Consider the following 18355-nt stretch of genomic DNA (forward strand, 5'->3'; position numbering starts at 1 on the left):
CGGAGACAGCCGAGCGCCGCCGAGCGCCGGGCGCGGAGACAGCCGAACGCGGCCGGCATGGAGGGCGGGGGGCGCGGACCCACCCCGAACCCGGGCCGACGCGCCTTCCAGAGAAATCTGGTGGGGGGCGGGGTCACAGGGCAACCCGCAACCCGTGTCGAGCTTGGGCAGACCCTCCCCAGAGCCCCTGTGACCCACGCCAAGGGGCGAGGGCAGCGCAGACAGGCTGCTCCCACCCACCTGAACAGGTTGTGGTCGGTGCACACAGGTTTCTTCTAGGGAGAGGATTCCCAGGGCCCACCGAGGGAGGGGCTGAGGCCCACCCACCCTCTAACCACGAGATAGTTGGTGAAAACTCAGGTGTTTGCAGTCACTAGAGATTCCCGAGGCAGGCAGGCCCCTGGTAGCAGTTAGAAGGGGTGACCCAGCCACACCTGGAGGGCCTTTCCTGAAGGGCCCTACCTGGTAGCAGTTAGAAGGGGTGACCCAGCCACACCTGGAGGGCCTTTCCTGAAGGGCCCTACCTGGTAGCAGTTAGAAGGGGTGACCCAGCAACACCTGGAGGGCCTTTCCTGAAGGGCCCAAGCTTGGAGAAAAGACTGATACTGGAGAAAGGCACTGGGGCCAAAATGTATCACAAATTGCAAAAGTCTGTATTTCAGAACACTCTGGAGTGAGCGCTGGGGCCTGCGGAGCTCATGGTTGTGAAAGGTGACTGAACTGTGGTGGGTGGGGCCAGGAGAGCTCAGGCCTGCTCCCCCAGATCTCCTTCCAACATGGGTCTGTGTTTTCAGATGCATCATTCCCTGTGATTGGGATGAAGGAGTGGGGATGGGGCTGGGGCCCTCTCCAGCCCTCTTGGCCAGCCAGGTTCTGGACCCCCCGCAGGCGGGCACTCTGGTCGTAAGCTGCAGCCGTCCTGCTCTCACATCCATTCCAGCACTGATTTTCCAAGTCACCGGCTGTAGACCCTGCCTAAAGAGCCCGGACCTACCGATGGCCTGTCCTTTGTAAGGAAGGGAGGAGCAGGCATGAGACAAAGATGTCCAACAGATGCCACCTTCCTGCCACTTTCAGACTTTCCCTGCCTCCCCTCACTTTTGGGGGCCCAAGGTCCTCAGGGGGGACCCCTGCACATAAGCCAGAACAGCATTTTGCAGGAAGCTGGCCCTTTGGGCCTCCTCATCCCGGATCCGGGCAATCTCGGCCTGCTTAAGGCGAAGCTTTTCACGGAGAGAGGCATTCTCGCTCTCCCTGTCCAGCAGTGCCTCCCGGTGGTCACTTGCCATCACTGCAAGGGAGGAAGCTCAGTGAGGAAGGGGCTCTGGGGACTGCCTGGGCTCCTGCCAATCCAGAGGTCCGCAGGGGGCCGGCAGGGTGGGGTTTGCTCGGGGTCCCCTGGGCACACACATACCCAGCCTCCCCTACCAGCACCTCCTGGAGCTGAGACCTAGGCCAAGCTCAGCTCTCCAGGCCAGCCTCCTCCTTCTCCTGTGGGATGACCCAGTAAGAAAGGCCCTGCAGAGAAGCCACAGGGGGGCGGGGGTGGGGCTCAGCTCGCCTTTCAGCTGGCGTTCCAGGGCCGCTGCCTTCTCCTTCAGCGCTTCCTGGGCTGTCAGCTCTGCTTGCAGGCGGCCGTTCTGCTCCTGCAGCTCCAGCCGCACCCTTGTCACCTCAGCCGCCTTTTCTTGGTCCTTGTTGCTCAGCTCCTGCCAAGCAAGGGGGTGGGGGGGTGAGGTGGCAGCTGGGGGCACCACGGGCACCCCTGGGAGCCCTCGACGTCCCGGCTACCTGCTGCAGCTCCTCCAGGCGCCGCCTCAGGCCCTCCACCTGCCGGTCAAGCTGGCTGGCCCGCGCCTGGGCATCAGCTACTGCCTGCTTCTGCTGCAGGCAGGCGCTTTGAGCCTCGTCCCGAGCCTGCGCCAGCAGCCGCAGCTTCTCCTCCAGGTGAGCCAGGCGCTGTTGCTGCGGGCCCAGGAGAGGGGCTGGTGAGCTGCTTTCTGGCCTGTGGCCCTGAGCTCACGGGAGGAGTGAACCCCCCAGCCCCACCTTCAGACAGAGAGGAGCGTATATTTGCAATGTGGAAACGGCCTTGTCACTACAGTTATTGCATATGTTGCTCTGAATGGGCTCAACTTGAATGAGGAGCCTCCCCCATGTCCCAGGCTGACACCATCCTGCCCTCTGGCCTCTGGTCCCCTACTTCCACCATGTAGTCACAGGCTGCACATTTGGGCCAAACCCCTTCCCCACCTTGGGGCTGGAGAACATTGGCTCTTTGCGTGAGCAGGGGGGGCTGGATGTGGTGCTGATGGGATGAGTGTCCTCGTCTAAGTTTTCTGCACCCCTGGACCTCCTGTTCCCTTGTCCCTCCCTACAGAGCCAGAAGACAGCCTTGGTCTGGCCCACTTAAGCCCAAAGGGCTGTGCAACCCAGGCAGCTCATGCCAACCTCTCAGACCTCTCTCCCCAGTGGGCGCTGCAAGCAGCGGACCGTGGCCCTGGGCTCACCTCCTCCAGACGGACTTGGTTCTTGGCCTTGATGAGCTCCTCCTCAGCTTGGCTGCGCTCACTGAGTGCCGCAGCCTTCGCCCGGCTCAGCTCCTAAACCACAGACAGTGACCACTGGGCCTGTCCTCTGCCCCTGCCCAGGGACCCCTTCTGGCCACAGCCAGCCTCCCTAGGGGAGGGCAGAGTCTGGCGCCCAGCTCACCTCCTCCAGGGACAGCCGCGCAGCCTCCAGCCTCTGCACCCTCTCCTGCATGGCCCTCTCGCTGTCCTCCAGGTGGCGAGTCATGTGCTCCACCTGCCCAGGTGTGGGGTGGGGACAGGGCTGGCACGCTGGCTCCCCAACCTTCCCCTCATGGGATCCCCACCCTGGGGGGCAAGTGAATCTTGGGGACCCTGTTACTTCCGAGTGAGGGCTGCCCCAAGTGGCCTTACAGGAGGTGAGGATGGAGGGCACGTCCCAGTGCTGCACCCCAGGTGGCACAGAGCACATGGCAGTCTGTGCTGTGGCCCCAGCAGTCAGGGTCCCTTCTAGAAACTGGTGGGGAGGTTCTGGGTCTGACATCTGCCAGGGCTGTCGGAGAAATGCCACCAGCACCCCAAGGTTGTCAAGGGAAGCCCGGCCAGGAGTGCGCCTTGGGGACACCATGCCACAACGAGGTGTCTGCAGGCCCCGATGAAGCGGGGAGAGCAAAGGCCAGAAGACACAACTAATGAGGCACCTCCTTGAAGCGCAGGTGTTCCGCGTCCTCCAAGCTCTTCCGGGACCTCTTCTTCTCCAGTTCCAGGCGTTCTGGAAGCACAGGGGAAGAGCGTGGGTAGGACTCCTCTGGGGGCCCTTGGTTCTCAGCACCCAGTGGCAGGCCCGTTGTGCCCACCTTCAGCCTGGACAGCCCGCATCTTCAGCTCAGCTGCCGTGTTGGTCAGCTCCTGCCTGGTCAGGAATAGCTGATCCTGCTGAGATTTCACCTTCCGCTCCAACTCGTCCACCTGGAAAACCAGCACCGAGGGAGGGAAACTTTGGCCCCTTCCCTGAAGCCCTGCCCCAGGCCTTCCAGGGACCTGCCCCCACACCCTGCCCCCATACCTGGTTTTGCAAAAGCAAGTTCTTTTCATTGGCAGCAGACAAGTCTCTGAGGAGCTTAGACTCCCGCTCTGCAGCTTCCTGGGGGTCAGATGGGGAAAGGGCGCCACTGGACACCTGCCACCACGCACCGCCTGCCCACCCCACGCCCCACCACCTGCCCATCCAGCCCTCCCTGCCCACCTGCTGCTCCAGCCTGTGCTCCTTTGCCTGCCTCTGCGCCAGGCTCCGCTGTTCCTGCTCTGCGGTGGCCAGGAGCTCCCCCAAGTCCTGGGCCTTCTGCTCTGACAGAGCCAGGGCGGCCTCAGCCATCTGCAGCCTGCAAGGAGGGAAGGGCCAGCCCCACCCCATCCCACGTCTAGCCTCTGCTAAGGCCTTGCTGTGCTCACTTTTGCCAGACTATTACCCCGGCTAGCGCCCACCTCCTCCAAGAAGCGTTCCCAGGTTACCACCCCAGTGGTCCCTCCACCTCCTTTGTACCCTGGGGACTCGAGTCCTTGTCTGGACCGTCCTCCTCTGCCCTGTGGGCAGGTCTCTAAAGTGTTTTGAAGCCTCCTCACAACCCCGTCCCACCCTCTGCTCCTCCTTACTTGGCCTTGAGAGCATTGATGATGGAGTGCCTCTCGTTCAGGGCTTCCTGAAGCTGCCCCATGCGTGCAGCCGATGCCCTGTGGGCAGAGAGGAGGGTTCAAGAAACCCAAACCCTGGAGCCCTCTGGGCCCCTCCCTGCAGCAGCTGCTGCTCCTCAGGCTCACGCCACCTCCAGGTGTGGGCTGAGGAAGTCTCTGGTGCAGCCTCTAACTCTCCAGCCAACTCCCTCAGTAAACACACCCCACAACCTTGTCTATGGGCAGGCGATGAGGCTCACATTAGGTCACTCCAAGGCCAGAGCGAGGACCCGAACCCCGGGTACCCCCACCGCACCACCGCCCTGCCCCCTGGCCCTGGGGCCACACTCACTTGCTGCTTCTGACCATCTCTTCTCTCTGTCTGTCGATCGTCTCCATCAAGTCCAGAAACTGGGGACAGAGGCAGCCAGAGCCCTGTCAGGGCCCAGAGCCTGCCCACTCCCCACAGTCAGCGGAAAGGAGGGCAGACATCCACTGAGGCGGCAGGACACGAAAGGGCTCGGCCTCATCCAAAGGGAGAGTGGCTCCCACGCAGGGAGGCCCAGAGGGGAAGCCCACCTACCCGCCCACCCAGCCAGAGGGCATCAGAACAAGAGGCTGCCTCCCAGGCCTGGGTATTGGCTGCTTGGAGAGGCTCCAGGGCCCAGAAGGAAGGAACAAGGCCATGGCACGGGGGCTGAGGGGGGCCCTTTGTCCAGACAGTCAGGGCGGGGCTGGGGATGGGGCGAGGCCCTGCAGTCAGAGGCAGCACTGTCCTCACCTGTTTGGACTTCTCTTCCCGGAGGTGCCGCACCTCCTTGCTGAGCACGTGGGCACGGGCCTGGCTTTCCCGGAAGGCGGTCTGCCGGTCCTGGTTGTGATCCATGGCTTGCTCTGTTGGAAAAAGCCAAGTTGTCTACCGGGAGGCCGAGCCCCAGGAGTGGCCAACGGCCAGCCCAGCCCCATCCCCAGAAGACACTGCGCAAGGTGGTATCTCACCCCACAAATCAGACCCCTCAGTGCACTAGCAGGTGAGGGGCTCAGAGGGGGTGGGGGTAGGGACAACAGTGAAGCCAAGAGCCTGGGAGGGGGAACAGGCACACGGGGAGAGGTGGGGAGGCTGCTCAACTGCCAAAAAAGGTGGGCATTTGGGCTCCGCCCCAAAGGCCAAAGGCCAGTGTGTGACTTTTAAGAGGTGAATGGTGTGCTCAGCTCCCATGCTCTGGAAAGATCCAGGCAGCATTTGGAGAGAGGCCAGCCAGAAGCGGCCATGGTGCCAACTGGGGTGACTCAGAGGCAGGTCCAAGAACCAAGAAGTGGGAGAGGACACGCGTTGGGCAGACCCAGCAGGTGGTGACGCCACACTAGATTCCAACCCAGGCTCGGGCCCTCGGGTGGCTGGCGCTGCCGGTGGGACGACGAGCCATGGGGAGTGGCAGAGTGCTCAGTGGGCTTGGGGCTGAAGAGTCAGGGTCATGACACGCGGAGACCGTGGTGTGAGGAGGGTGAGGAGCAGCACAGGCAGTCAGCGCTCTGCAGGCTCCTGCCGCCGCCTTTTCTTCCCTGGCGCCTGCTCTCACTTTCTCTGTTTTTAACATGCTACCATCGTGATGCCGTGTTTACTTGTTCTGGCCCAAGCCACCCCTCCCTCAGTGGCTGAGTCTCTGTCACAGGGAATCAGCTCTATACCCTGCTCCAAACAGTGCAAGCCACCAGCGCCCCACGTGCCCGTACCCACGGCTCTGAGGATGTCGCCGGGGATGCTGTTCCCAGCCAGCTCCAGTTTCCACAGGGTTCTGTTACTGGGGAGACAGTTTACCAGGGCGCGGCCGCCCAGGAGGCCGATGTGATTCCAGCGCAGGTCTGGAAGGAAAGCTGGTGTTGCCAGATGGAAAGCACGGGGTGGGGGTGGGAGGGCTGGCCCAGCCTGGAACACTGGTACTCCCCGTGATCGGCCACAGATCAGGAGCCCAGCTCAGCGTGCCCCTCCTCTCCCACCCCCACCCTTCTGGGAGAGGACAAAGGGAGCAGTGGGAGGGCCGAGGAAGCGATGAGATGCAACCCCTCCCCCCTCCCCCCAGACCAAGACCTCCTGGCTTGGTCTGAGGACGAGGAGGGCCAGTGCTGGCGGCCTCACCAAGCTGCTGGAGGCTGGTGTTGCTCTTCAGGGCCAGAGCCAGCTCCTCGGCACCCTTGTGGCTGATCTGGTTGTTGCGGAGGTCCAGCTGCTGCAGGGTGCCATTGGCCGCCAGGGCCCCGCAGAAGGCAGCGAAGGCTTCTTCCCACGTGCCCAGGCTGTTCCACTCCAGGGTGAGGCTGCAGGAAGGGTGGACATGAGGTGCGTGGCCCCGAAGGGCATCCTGCTCCCATGGGGTCCAGCGGGCTTGAGGAGGGGCACAGGCTTGGGGGTCTCTGGCAGAAAGGCTGGAGGCACGTGAGTAACTCATACCCGCCTACTCCCCACCACGGAAGACCGACATGAAGGAGTGAACTCTCATGTTGCAGAACCGTGTCCTCTGGAGCCAACCCAGAACCACGCAGAGAGAGAGCGGGGGCTCGGGGGAGAGCGGGGGCTGGGACCGCCACCCTACCTCTGAATGGACTTGTTCTGTCGGAGGAGTTTTGCCAGTGCCTCGGCCCCTGCGGCTCGAAGGTTATTGCCCTAGGACAGGAAGAGGCCAGCCAGTCACTCCCCAGCATCCTGAGCTGGGCTCTGAATACCCTGGTCAGGCGGTGGGTGAGGCCATGGCGAACGGAAGGTGTGGCTCCTTTCAGATTCTGCTTTCCCTGCCCGCAGTGGCCTCCTAATGCAGGCTATTTCAGTTTGCTTGTCAGAACATTCTGGAACTCATGTTCCTGCCCTCAGAACACCAACACGTGTGCGTGAGACCATGAGCAAATGGTGCGGAGCCTGTGTGCCAAGAGCGCTTACAGACACGGTCTCCGGTCACCATGCAGACCCCTGGTCGCCAGGACACCTGCATCTTTTCTACTCCTGCTCTCAGGTGGCACGTCCCTGAGTGCAGATCCACCCACCTTGAGATCCAGAAACCGCACGATGGTGTTGACACACAGCCCCTGCAGCAGCAGCACGGCTCCTGTAAGAGACCAGGGCAGTCACTCTCCACCCCTGGTGGCTCCATCTTGGGTCAGCTCCCCACACATAGGGGAGGGACGGCTGTCCCAGTGGCCCCCACCAGCCAAGGTTCATGACAAAAAAGAGTCACCCCACTCCTGTGTCAGGTTTGAAAAATCTGCCAGGTGTGGAGTCAGGCGGCTCACAAGCACAGCGGGACTCTCCTAAGCCAGGGGACACTAAGGCTTTTCCATTACAAAGAGAAATTGCCTTCTGCTCCCGGGTTTCCAGAGAGGATGCTGCTGCTTGCTTTATGACAGTAAAAGGGAGTAATCTCACAAAGAAGAGATCAGGTGGAACAGAGTTCTCTGCTAGAGATGTCAAGCACCAAGGACTGCGGCATGTGCAGCTAATGAGCAGCAGAGCAAAAGAAGCCAGGGGAGCCCGGCCCCAACTCTGAAGTTGCAAGGGCTGCCCTGGGCCGCCGGTCCTTGGTGCCCACCTTCCTCACTCAGCATGCAGTCGCTCAGGACGAGCTCCGTCAGCAGTGCCTCCTTCTGTAGCAGCTTGCCCAGAGCCCTGCAGGTGTCCACTGTCAGGCTCTGTGTGGCCAGGTCCAGCCGGCCCTGCGGCAGCTGGTGCATTTGCTGCAGAACAGTCTCCTGGGGCTCGGCCCCACTCTCCTTGCACAGCCGGCTGTAGGTGCGCCGGAACTCCTCCATGTCCCTGGGGTGCAGGAAGGGCTCCCCGGAAAGCGCCTAGACAGGCCTCACCAGGAGCCAGACCGGGAAGCCAGGGAAGGGCAGTACAGCAGGGCCTCTCCTCTGGGGGCCTTCAGAGAGCCCCCGGCAGCTCAGTGGGGACACAAAGACTCTAAGTCTTCAGCAGCCAAGGAACGAGGCGCAAACTGAGTTGGTCCAACAGGCGGGAGGCCCCAGGAGGGCAGGGGCGGGTGATTCTCAGCGGACCGCTGAAGCCTGGGACCGAGGAGGTGGGCGTCCTCGGGGGCGGGGCCTCCAGCGGCGGGGCCGGTCCGTCCGGACGTCGCCCGTACCCCTGGGCTCCGGGCCCGATGCCCCAGTCCTCGCGCCGCTGACCCCTGCTCGCTTGTCGCGGCCGCCGCGCGCCTCAGTATCCAGGAAGAGCAGGGAGCGCCGGGAAGACCTGGCGGAAACTACGACTCCCAGGAGGCTTTGCGGAGGAGAGGTGCTCACCGCGGGCCAGTGAAGGCGAAGGAGCGGGCGCGCGCGGAGGGTCCATTGGCTGGAGGCGCGGGGGCGGGGTTCCAGAAGGCGCGCTCTTTGTCGATTGGCTGGAGTCGCGAGGGAGGGTCTCCGGAGGGCGCGCTCAGGATTCATTGGCTGGGGGCGCGGGGGCGGGGCTCCGGAGGGCGCGCACCTTGGTGGCGGTCATGGAGGAAATCGGCGCCGGCTTCCGGAAAGTGAGAGAGGGCCTGCTGGCGGGGCGGGCTGGGGGCGCGGGGCGAGGCCGTCGGGGCGGGGGGCGCGCGCGGGGCCGGCGGGGACGCTGCGGCCCGGTACCCTGAGTGACCCACGTGCGGATCCTGAGCCAGCCCCCGCGCTGCCGTCGGGCGGCTTATAGGGTGAGCCCATTCCCAGAATCCGGCAATGACCCTCGTCCCGCACACCTTTCGTCCTCCATGGATGGAATCCCGCGGCCGGGTAGCGGAAGGTTGGGTAGGCAGCCTGGTCTGCGGCAAGAGGGAGAGGGTCTGCAGAAATCGGGCAGGGGTAAGTGCCAGCACAAATGAAGGGAGGCTCAGAGAGGAGCCTGGGCTCCCGCCCCGCGGCTCCGGGATCCGCAGGACTCACCCTAAGGAGTTTAGCGTAGAGCACAGTGCGGCCCAGCTCGCGGGTAGTCTCGGCGCCTGCGTATTCTAAAGCTTCCTTTTGGCCTGTTCCCTATCAAGCCAGCCCTGTGCTTTGCGTCTCACTTGAGCCAGGCTGGCTCCGTTGCCTGGTGTGTATGTGGCTCTACAAGTGCTTTTCTTAGCAGCACACCCAGCAGTCAGGCACTGTTACATGCACTTGAAATGGATTAGCCCGTGTAATGCTCAACACCATAGGAGATGGGTACTGGTACTACCCCCACTTGCCAGTGGGAAACAGGCAGAACTAGGGTCAAACCCAGGCCATCCGCCTCCAGCGTCAGCCCCTTTGCTCTGCACCTGGCGAATGGGGCTCTGGGTGGGTGGGTAGTGAGGTCTGCTGCCTCCCACACCCCGCAGGCTGTAAGTGGTCTGAGTCTCGCATTGTTGCTCTGCCTTAAGGTTAGGTGACATTGAGCCCTTGGTATCAAGCCTTTGTGGGCGGGAGGGAGAATCTCAGCCCCTCATGAGTACTTGTCCAGCCAGTCCCCAGTGGGTGTTCTCTTTATCACCCAGAATCGTCACTCTGCCCTGGCCTACAAGGGGTAAATGGTGTCAAAGGGAAAACAACCGAGGCAGGGGGTTGTAGGAACCCTCCACTGTAATAGCTGCAGAGGGGAGCACTGGGCTGGGCCTCCTTCATGCGGTCCTGGGCAGCTCTGGAGTCCTCGCCCTCAGAGGGCTCTGGCCAGAGCTGGGGTTATGGTCATTACCCATGAGCAGGGCTGTCCCCGGGGAAGGAGAGGGGGAGGGGTCGTGGTCGTGGTGCCTCCACACAGTGGGGCAAAGGCTGACCACATCCCAGGTCCCATCCTACCCTCTGCAAGTTTAGGGAACCTCCACTCCCAGCTGGTGCTGACTACTTTAGTTATCACGGCAACCCCATGCAGCTGCCCCCCAGCAGCAGCCTGGCTGATTTAGCTCTTCCCCAGGGTCTGGGAGCTGGCAGAGCAGTAGAGCCTTCTGTGCCTTTCCTGGTACCTTTCAGGTACACAGCAAGAAGGGCCAGCAGGTGGCGCCAAGCTCACGTGGTCACTGCTGGGAGGATGAGGCTGCTTCTTTGGTGCTGCCCCAAGTGACTGGTGGCGAGCTCCTACCCTCTTGAGCCAGGGCTCCGGCAGGGTCCGCTCCCTCCACTCTGCTCTCCAGCTTTGCTGAGCTGCACTGGGCAAGGCAGTGCCATCTCCGTGGCTAAGGCTGGAGGCCTGGTGGGTCCCCAGCTCACCTTCCCTGCACGACACCCAGTTTCTGGGCTCCTGGGCACCCACTGCTGCTGTCCTCCCGCCTCCCCTGGCGCTCTGCTGGCTCCTCCTTTGCAGCCTCTTCCGGCTGGTCCCTGCCCTCAGCAACCTCCCTTGGTCCACCCACGTGCTACCACCTCCCAGATCATCGCCAGCTTTGACCGTCTCTGAGTTCCAGCCACCCACGGGCTGCTCTGCTTGGGCACCTCATGCGTGTCCCTCATGCAACATGTTCCAAGCTGAGCTCCTGAGTTGCTGATCCCCAGAATCTATCTCCGCTTAGTGGTGCCATACTTTGGGGCTCAAGCCTCTCCCTTGAGGAGTCTTGGCCTGGACCCGCCCTTGTCCCATCCTCATTGGTCAGGAAGTCCTGCAGATAGTCTGGGCTCTGTCCCCTACCTTGACTGCCCATTGACCGAGGAGCCTGGCCCCTGCGCAGCTCTGCGGTTCCCACAGTGCCCTTCCCCATTACAGGAAGATCCCTTTCCACGTGTCGTGTCGTAGGCTCCAGGCAGGGACCTGGGATGGAGCTGACCCAGTGCCCAGAGCAGGGTCTGGCAAAGCCGGGCAGTGTTGGTGGTGTGGACAGGCCTGTAAAGGGGCCCAGTGTGGGGAGAGCACCTCGTCCCTGGAGGCAGGAGCACAGGACTGCTCTGCGTTCCATGAGGACTGGAGCCCCAGAGAGCGGCAGGCAGGCACCTGGGCTGCTCCCACCAGTCTGCCACTTGCGTCTAATTTCTGGCCCTCTGGAGGCACTCACAGGCACAGACACACACCCTCTCCCTGCCGCCCCACTCTGCCCCACTGCCTAATCCCCCACCCTGGGAGAGCCCCACAGACAGCATTTCCAGCCAGCAATTACAACCCCATCCCATCCAGAACTAAATGCCTAAGGGGTGTGCAGCAGAGGGGCAGGGGCGGTGGCTCACTGACGCCCCCTCCGTCCCTCAGGAGCTGGTGAGCAAGCTGCTGCACTTGCATTTTAAAGACGACAAGACCAAAGGTGTGTGAACGGGGGGCGGGGGGTGGTGGCCGGGGCCTGCTGGGCACCTGGGACCCTGCACTGCACCTCTGCAGGGGCCAGGGCCTCAGGGAGGACTGGGCCAGACGGAGGGCTGAGATCACCGGTGCGAGTGTGAGTGAGGTCAGAAGCAGTGAGGGCAGAGTGGGGCGGCAGGGAGAGGATGTGTGTCTGTAACCTTCTCCCTTCACCTTGCAGTCAGCGGGGATGCACTGCAGCTCACGGCCGAGCTGCTCAAGATCTTCGTTGTGGGTGAGCAGAGAGACCCAGCAGTGTTCTCTAGTATCCCACCCAGGCCCGTCCGGACCAGTCACGATCCCTTTGCATTTTATTTTTCAGTGGGGTAACCAAGACACATTTTTCCTGTTTTTCCACAAGCACCTAAGCTCCCTGTCCCCGAAAAGCTCCGTGTTTCAGAGGCCCCAACCTCAGCCTTCTGAACTGTCGGCTGACACAAGGGTGGGCCAGCAGCCGGGGCTGAGGCCCACGGGGTTTGGGGTTCAAGGCCCCCCGAGCCTTCTCTGCCTCACTTCCCTCCTGCATCACGGCAGAAGCGGCCATCCGCAGCGTCCGGCAGGCCCAGGCAGAGGACCTGGCCCAAGTGGACGTGGAGCAGCTGGAGAAGGTGCTGCCTCAGCTGGTAGGTGGGCCTCCAGGAACAGGGCCTGGCCCAGGAGACGGGGGCGGGGGGGGGGGCTACACCCACGAGGCTCTGAGCGCTCCTCTCCCCCACAGCTTCTGGACTTCTAGCGGTTTCCACCCTCACTGTGGCCAGCGGTCCAAGTCACGGCCTCTGGCTTCAGACAGGACAGGAGCTGCTGATCCCCAAGGTTCTCCTCCAGCTCCCAGGACTGGCCAGGTGCCAGCAAACCACCGCTCTCTTCCCCGTCGTCCCCTCTGCCTGCTGCTAATGGCCGGGATGCAGCAGATAGAGGGGTCGCTGACAGGATGAGGGTCCTGGCACCCGGGTTGGTGCCCTCCCCTCATGCCCCCCGCCCTCAGGACAGCCGAGCACCCACCGGTGTGGGACAAACACTTGGTCACTGGGAAGCAGGTGCAGGAGACCCGCCCGCCTGAGCAGGTAGCCCGTGTGTCCTCCACAAACAAGCAGAACGGTGTGGTTCTGCCACCGACATCAAAGCTTGTGTGTCACCTTCTAGCCATCTGATATTCCCCTCAAAAGATGCTTGCCTGAGCTATATATTTGTTCTCACAAAGCAATGTCAGTAAATCAGAGCCACCTCCCCAGGCACAGCCTCCTGTTGCCATTAATCACCCAAAGTCAAGTTGCTTCAAAGCTGGGAGAGGACAGAATAACAAACAGCATGTGTGAGTGCCCCGCTGTGGGCCAGGCTCAAGAGGCTGTGAAATCGGAGCCCTCGCACGTGTGGCTGCTCGCCTGCGATGGTGCCTCTGCCACAGGGCTGCTGTGAGTGTGGTGTGCCACCGGCCAGTAGGGGTGCTGGTGGGGCCGGGGGAGTCACGCCAGTGGGAAGGACCACCGGTCCCAGGGCCAGGGCCAGGCAGCTCAGAGCTGCTTGGGAACCGCTAGAAGCCCAGTCAGGAGGCCTGGCTGCCCTCTGGGGCCCAGCCACCCTCCCCCCCAACACAGCACCCACCTCCCATCAGTTCTGAAAGCTGCTGGGACTCATTAGCCCAGGATAGAAACACCCAGAGGGCCCTGGGCCCAGTGACCATGGGGTCAGGACTCTCACAGTGCTGGAGGACCTAGTCCGCTGGGGAGGGACGTCTGCCCCTGCTGCCACGGGCACCCAGGAACCCCGCCCCCACGCCCAAGGATGGCATGGGTGGGGGGCCAGCCCTCCCTCCCCAGTTTAGCCCCGCTGGCCCCTTCTTGCACCCGTTCCCCGCCTCTGCCCCCCACTTCCCTCTCCCCCCTCCTGCAGGGAGTCTCAGGGCTTCAAAGCTCTGGGCGCATGTGGAAGTCATTAGACCTGAGGGGAGAGGCTGGCGACAAGTGCCAGAGCCCGTGCCCCACAGCCACTTTGAAGTGCGCTCAGATGGTGGGGCGGGCGGGGCACCGGGAAACCCCAGGCCAGCCCTGCCCGGTCCCACTGCAGGGTGGGGGCTGCGTCCGCCCCTCTCCTGCCAAGGGCTGGGGGCCCAGCCTGAGATGCAGCCAGGCAAGCGATTCCTGGAGGTCCTTCTCCCCGAACTCGTGTCCTCCCTAGAGAAAGAGTCATTAACAACGTCAGTGAAGTAAAAACTAAGGGGCAGGCGGTTCAGGGAAGACACCTGTGCCCTCGTTAACGAGAACAAGCCCCAGCAAGCAGCCTCCCAGGCCCACATCACCGTCCAGCCAGGTTGGAGGCCCGTTGCTGGGAGCTCGGTGCAGGGGCAGCAGCGGGAGGAGGGCAGCGGGTCAGAGGACCGAGGGCCCCTGCCCTGGAAAGGACGACAGGAGGGTCTCAAGAGAGGTTCACGTGTTTATTCCCGCTCAGGGTGGGCAGGGGTCCTGTGGTGGCAGAGTGGCACCTCTGGGCTGGCGGCTCTCACCTCTTGCTGGCTGCAGCGCAAACACACGGGATGACCTCTGGGCCCTGGGCTCCTGCCCAGCAGCCCCTCCCCGCCCGGCCACCCCCCACAGTACCTGGCAGCTTCAGCCACTTGGGCACCTTGCCCAGACCCCTCCTCACCGGCTGGGCTGTCCCAGGGCTGGGCTCAGGGGGGCCCACTGCCCCTTCCTCAGCAGTTGGCTCCAACTCAACGGGCGCAGGGTCAGGGGCTGGCGGCGGGGGTGGGGTTCCAGCAGCCCTGGACATGGACCTGAGAGCGAAGGCCAAGGTGCCAGATGGTGGGCACTGCGGCAGTGGGCTCTCCCCACCCTCTGTGGAAACTCACCTGGCCACCAGCACGTCAGCTGCAGACGGGGAAACGGTGTGTTCCAGCAGCGTGGGCTCCAGGTAGATGCCTGCAGGAGGCCCAGCCTACCCTCAGGCCACAGAGAAGGGGGTGCCCCTGCCTACTGCTTCTCTGCTCTGGGAGGGGGCGTGGCCCAGCCTGAAGCCCCTAGGAGAAGGGTATGGGGGTATCGAGGCCACAGGTCTCCCTCCCAGACCTGAAGTCCCCTGCTCTGGGGCATCTGATGAGCTGGGATGCGGGGCCCAGGGCTGGTCAGCAGTGGGCAGAGGGGGGCCCCACCCACCTGTTGGCTCCTCAGGTCCAAAGTGCACAAGGGCAGCAGGGAAGAGGTTTGCCTGCAGGGAGGGCAGAGGAGAGCTCAGGGACCAAGTGGGCACCGTGGAGGATGGCAGAGAAGAGGGCTGCACTGCACTTCCATGCTGGCCTCATGGGTGCTGCACCCATCAGGCCCAGGGCTCCGCTGAGGAGGGCTACGGCCCTACCAGTCCCCTCCCACTGCACAGTCCGCTGCCCAGCTTTACCTATTCCTCCTCTGGCACCAACCCCAGTGCAAGCCAGGCCAGGGCATCAGACCATAGAATCCTAGGGCCAGCCCCAAGCACCAGCTAAACAGGAAGTTCTCGTGGTGTGTGTGCTCTGGCATTTTTAACTACCTCCCCTTCCTGCCCAGTTCCCAGGATGAACAGTTGACATTCTGAAGGTGGGAACTAAGCTTGGAAGTCCCCGCCCTCAGCAGAGACTGCAGGAGGTCAAGAGGTCAGAGGAGATGCAGACGCACACAGAACTGCACCACACAGAACTACACGGGTGGGGGCACGGGGCACAGCCCACCATGCCCCCCACTCCCCTCCCTCACCTGTGCTGCCCAGAGTGCGGGAGTGGGGGGCACTCCATAGGGACTGACATATGAGCCCAGATCCACTGGGAGCAGCTGGACAGGAGACAGGAGCGCCATGGGAGGGACCCTCAGTGGGCCTCGGCACATGGGGAAGTGGGGGTCTCTTGGAGCCAAGTTGCTTTGGGAGTCCCAGGCTGAGAGATGCCTCCAGGCCTACTGCCTTGACCCAAAAGCCCACAGGTGGGTTCCCTGACTCGCTTGATAAGGAAAAGCCAGTGCCAGCCAGCGTCAAGCCTGTCCTGCAGGATGGGTGTTGCACTGGGGTCTCCACACCCCTCCTGGAGGCCTGTCCTGGAGGCCGCCTGTCCTGGAGGTGGTGGTGCAAGATTTCTGCTCAGGACTGGCTCTACCTGCACAGGTGTGGGACAAGGACACATCACATGGCCCCCGAAACGCCCCCGGAGGCCTCCCAGGCAGGGGGCTGGACTGTGGTGCAGAGTCAGGATTGTTGCAGAGGATCCCGAAGCCCTCCAGTGTCATAACCTGCCTCCATACCCGCCTCTGCACCCGAGGAGGACCATGGCTGTAAGCCCCAAAGCTGGCCTAAGGCAGCAGGGAGGCCACCGCCCAAGGCTCTGTGTCCTTAGCCCTGGCAGAAGGGCCACTGCTGCCTGCTGAGCGCATCCTCTCTGCCCAGCTCTGAGCTCTTGGAGTCTGGGTGGGGAGTATTAATAAGAGGAAGCTTCAAAGGCCAGGCCTAGGAACGCTGAGATTGCAGTTGAAGCCGAGGGACAGAGAAGGGCCGTGAACGCTCTGAAACCCCACTGTGATGCCTGGGATCATAGCCTGGTGCGGAGAGATGGGCTGCAGCAGGGTGCACGAGGGCAGCCCCAGAGCCCTGGAGGCACCGGAAGCTGGGGGGGTGGGGGGAGAAACACAGGTAGGACAGTGCCTCAACCTTTCTAGGGTAGCCCAGTGAAGCCAGACCCTGACCCGGCCAACCCGCCAGGCACTGGGGCCACCCACCCAGCTGGGCCGTCTGGGGGCTGCAGAGCTTGAAGCCTTGAAGGACCCATTTGGGCCCCTTGAGACAGCTCCTCTTGAACCTGGCCTCCCTGCCTTTCCTCAGCACCTGCTGGAAGCCCCCTACCTGCCAGCTTGTGTCTCAGGGAATCCCATTGGAAAAGGTGTGAGTGGACAGCACAGAAGACCACCATGACCGCCACGAGGGAGGGTGTACCCCTCTGCTCAGGCTGACGAGGTCTACATGGATTGTGGTGGTCTTCAGGGCCCACTAAGGGGGATGGAGGGGCTCTGGGTGAGGCAGTGGTGGGGGGGTGGCTGAGATGGGAGCCGAGTGAGGTCCCTGAGGCTTGGGGCAGCATCAGCACTAAGGGGGCTCAGTCCCAGGAAGCAGGTATGACGTGGGGTGTTGGGGACCTTTGTGTCCACGGACTGGGTCCTCTGCAACCTCCCATCCTTGGCCTCACCCTTGGCCTCTCCCAACAGTCACTCTCCTGATCCAGTGGCCAAAAAGGGCACTGGGCTGCCATCCCCCACACCCGCCCTGAGCTGTCACTTTCTGGGGCGCAGGACCGGCCCCTGGGCAGCCTCCAGGGCAGCCAGCAGCCAGAACGCGGCCCTGCCAGGGACATGAAAGCCAGCAGCTTCCGCACCCGCGCCTGCTCACCCGCAGGAGGGAGGAAGGCTTCCTTCCCTGAGCCCTGCCAGCTCTCTGATCGCGGGCGGGCAGGGACGCCACTCCGAGCAGAGGCCCCACGGCTCCAGGGCGAGCTGACGGATGAAAGGAGACGGCTGCTGGTAGCGGGGGCAGAGTGTCACCAGGAATCAGGCCACGTGGGCGGGACAGGCAGCACCCCAGGGTTCCTAATTGGAGGGGGGTGCCTGGACGCTGGCCCCTCTCCATCCCAAAGCATCTTCCAAATTCAATGTTTATCAACAGGCTGGCCAGCGAGGGAGAGTGGGGAGGGAGGGAGGGCGGGTGGGGATAGAGGAAGGAGGCCCAGTGCCTCTGGGGCTCCCGGGGGGCTGCAGAAGGGGGCTGAGAAGGGGGAGTGGGGGCGGGGGACGCACCCTGCTCCCACCAACCTTGACTCCTTTCCTTGGTGGGCTTCCAGCCTCTCTGCTGGTTTCGCCCCATCCCCCCATGACGGTGGCAGCCCTGAGCAGCAAGCAGACCCCCTTGCCCCAACTCAGACCTCTGCAGGGCCTGCTGGCCACTTAACAAAGGCCAGCCTCTGTTACTAATTAAAATATCTGAAGACACTTTAAGAGGAAACCATTAGGCTAGAGGGCTGGGGAGGCCTCAGGCTGCTCTCCTGGGGTGAAGGGACAGGACATTCCTTCTTGCTCTGGACTGCGGCCCAGCAGGGCACCGGATCAACGCTCCTCACCCTGGGAGCTCTAGGGGCCTCCAGCTAGCAGGGAGGGCCCACCATGGCATTCCCAGAGGAGGCCACAGGGTCCAGGGGAAAGGCAGGGGCAGGGCAGCAGGCCTGGCAGCAGCCCCTCCAGTCTGGGCAGCTGGCCACCTGCAGCCGAGGCCTCTGACCCTTGGCCCTTAACGGGTTCCCCTAAGCAGCCCCACCTGCCAGTCCCTTCTCACCCAGACCCAGGGGCAGTCCTGGCTCAGAACGGTGGCAGCCAGCCGGGCAGGCCCATCCCCACCGGGGCAGGAGGCAGAGGAGGCTGGAAAGCCCCAAAACTGACTTCAGAGGCACTCTGCTCCCTCCTAGTCCACCCCTCTAAAAGGCCTTATCATACTCCCAACTATGGCCTCACGCTCCCTCCTGGGCAGGTGCCCCTCCCGGGCCAGCCCTAGCAGCACCCACCAGCCAGGCAGGCAGGCAGGCAGGCAGTACCTGAAAGAGGGTCAGCGTGTGGTCGTCCAGGATGGTTTTTGGAGGAGCAATGACTGCGGAAAGATGGTTGTCTGCACCAGGAAACGCCTCGCCCCCCCATCACCCCCCCATCCCTTGCCCATGCACCCCCCGCCCCAGGACAGGCCTGAGAGTGAGCAGGAGGCCTGGGCCATAGGCCTCAGCTGAGGGATTTCTGAAGTACCCCTCAGCTCACATCCCCCTGTCCATCACTCTACTGCTGCAAAAACCCAGCAAGAAGCTGGGGAGAGGGCCTCGGGCAGACTCACCTGCAAGGGGACACCTGCCCTGCACAGTTCCCTGTGCAGC

At 63.1% G+C, this 18355-nt stretch overlaps 3 protein-coding genes across 9 annotated transcripts in view; 1 reads left to right on the forward strand and 2 right to left on the reverse strand.

Moving 5' to 3' along the window:
- Nucleotides 1-259: 259 nt before the first annotated feature.
- On the reverse strand, nucleotides 260-8401 carry LRRC45 (leucine rich repeat containing 45). The gene is made up of 17 exons (XM_061175291.1): nucleotides 7778-8401; nucleotides 7236-7297; nucleotides 6791-6861; nucleotides 6337-6515; nucleotides 5934-6062; nucleotides 4981-5093; nucleotides 4552-4610; nucleotides 4182-4259; nucleotides 3775-3910; nucleotides 3595-3672; nucleotides 3386-3497; nucleotides 3230-3300; nucleotides 2713-2805; nucleotides 2511-2603; nucleotides 1792-1965; nucleotides 1562-1709; nucleotides 260-1291 (listed from the first exon to the last, which is right to left on the reverse strand). The coding sequence occupies exons 1-17, from the start codon at nucleotides 7995-7997 to the stop codon at nucleotides 1095-1097; spliced, it is 2013 nt and encodes a 670-aa protein (XP_061031274.1). The 5' UTR covers nucleotides 7998-8401; the 3' UTR covers nucleotides 260-1094.
- Nucleotides 8402-8658: 257 nt separating this feature from the next.
- Nucleotides 8659-12276, forward strand: CENPX (centromere protein X). Its single transcript, XM_061174895.1, has 5 exons — nucleotides 8659-8716; nucleotides 11356-11407; nucleotides 11624-11677; nucleotides 11977-12065; nucleotides 12161-12276. The coding sequence occupies exons 1-5, from the start codon at nucleotides 8687-8689 to the stop codon at nucleotides 12173-12175; spliced, it is 240 nt and encodes a 79-aa protein (XP_061030878.1). The 5' UTR covers nucleotides 8659-8686; the 3' UTR covers nucleotides 12176-12276.
- A 1583-nt stretch (nucleotides 12277-13859) lies between these two features.
- Nucleotides 13860-18355, reverse strand: part of ASPSCR1 (ASPSCR1 tether for SLC2A4, UBX domain containing) — a 29897-nt gene continuing 25401 nt past the window's right edge. For 3 of the 7 annotated variants that reach the window (XM_061174887.1, XM_061174894.1, XM_061174890.1), the window contains 6 exons: nucleotides 18029-18081; nucleotides 16837-16961; nucleotides 14592-14643; nucleotides 14288-14357; nucleotides 14083-14212; nucleotides 13860-13952 (listed from right to left, as the gene is read on the reverse strand). In XM_061174887.1, the coding sequence (XP_061030870.1) occupies nucleotides 13874-13952; nucleotides 14083-14212; nucleotides 14288-14357; nucleotides 14592-14643; nucleotides 16837-16961; nucleotides 18029-18081 (509 nt within the window). In that variant the 3' untranslated portion in view covers nucleotides 13860-13873. Of the gene's footprint in view, nucleotides 13953-14036; nucleotides 14213-14287; nucleotides 14358-14591; nucleotides 14644-16836; nucleotides 16962-18028; nucleotides 18082-18355 lie in introns of all 7 variants that reach the window. The other 4 variants (XM_061174888.1, XM_061174889.1, XM_061174891.1 and 1 more) reach the window with 4 other exon arrangements.

Source organism: Eubalaena glacialis, chromosome 19 (assembly GCF_028564815.1).
Source record: "Eubalaena glacialis isolate mEubGla1 chromosome 19, mEubGla1.1.hap2.+ XY, whole genome shotgun sequence".
Taxonomy (NCBI): Eukaryota; Metazoa; Chordata; class Mammalia; order Artiodactyla; family Balaenidae; genus Eubalaena; species Eubalaena glacialis.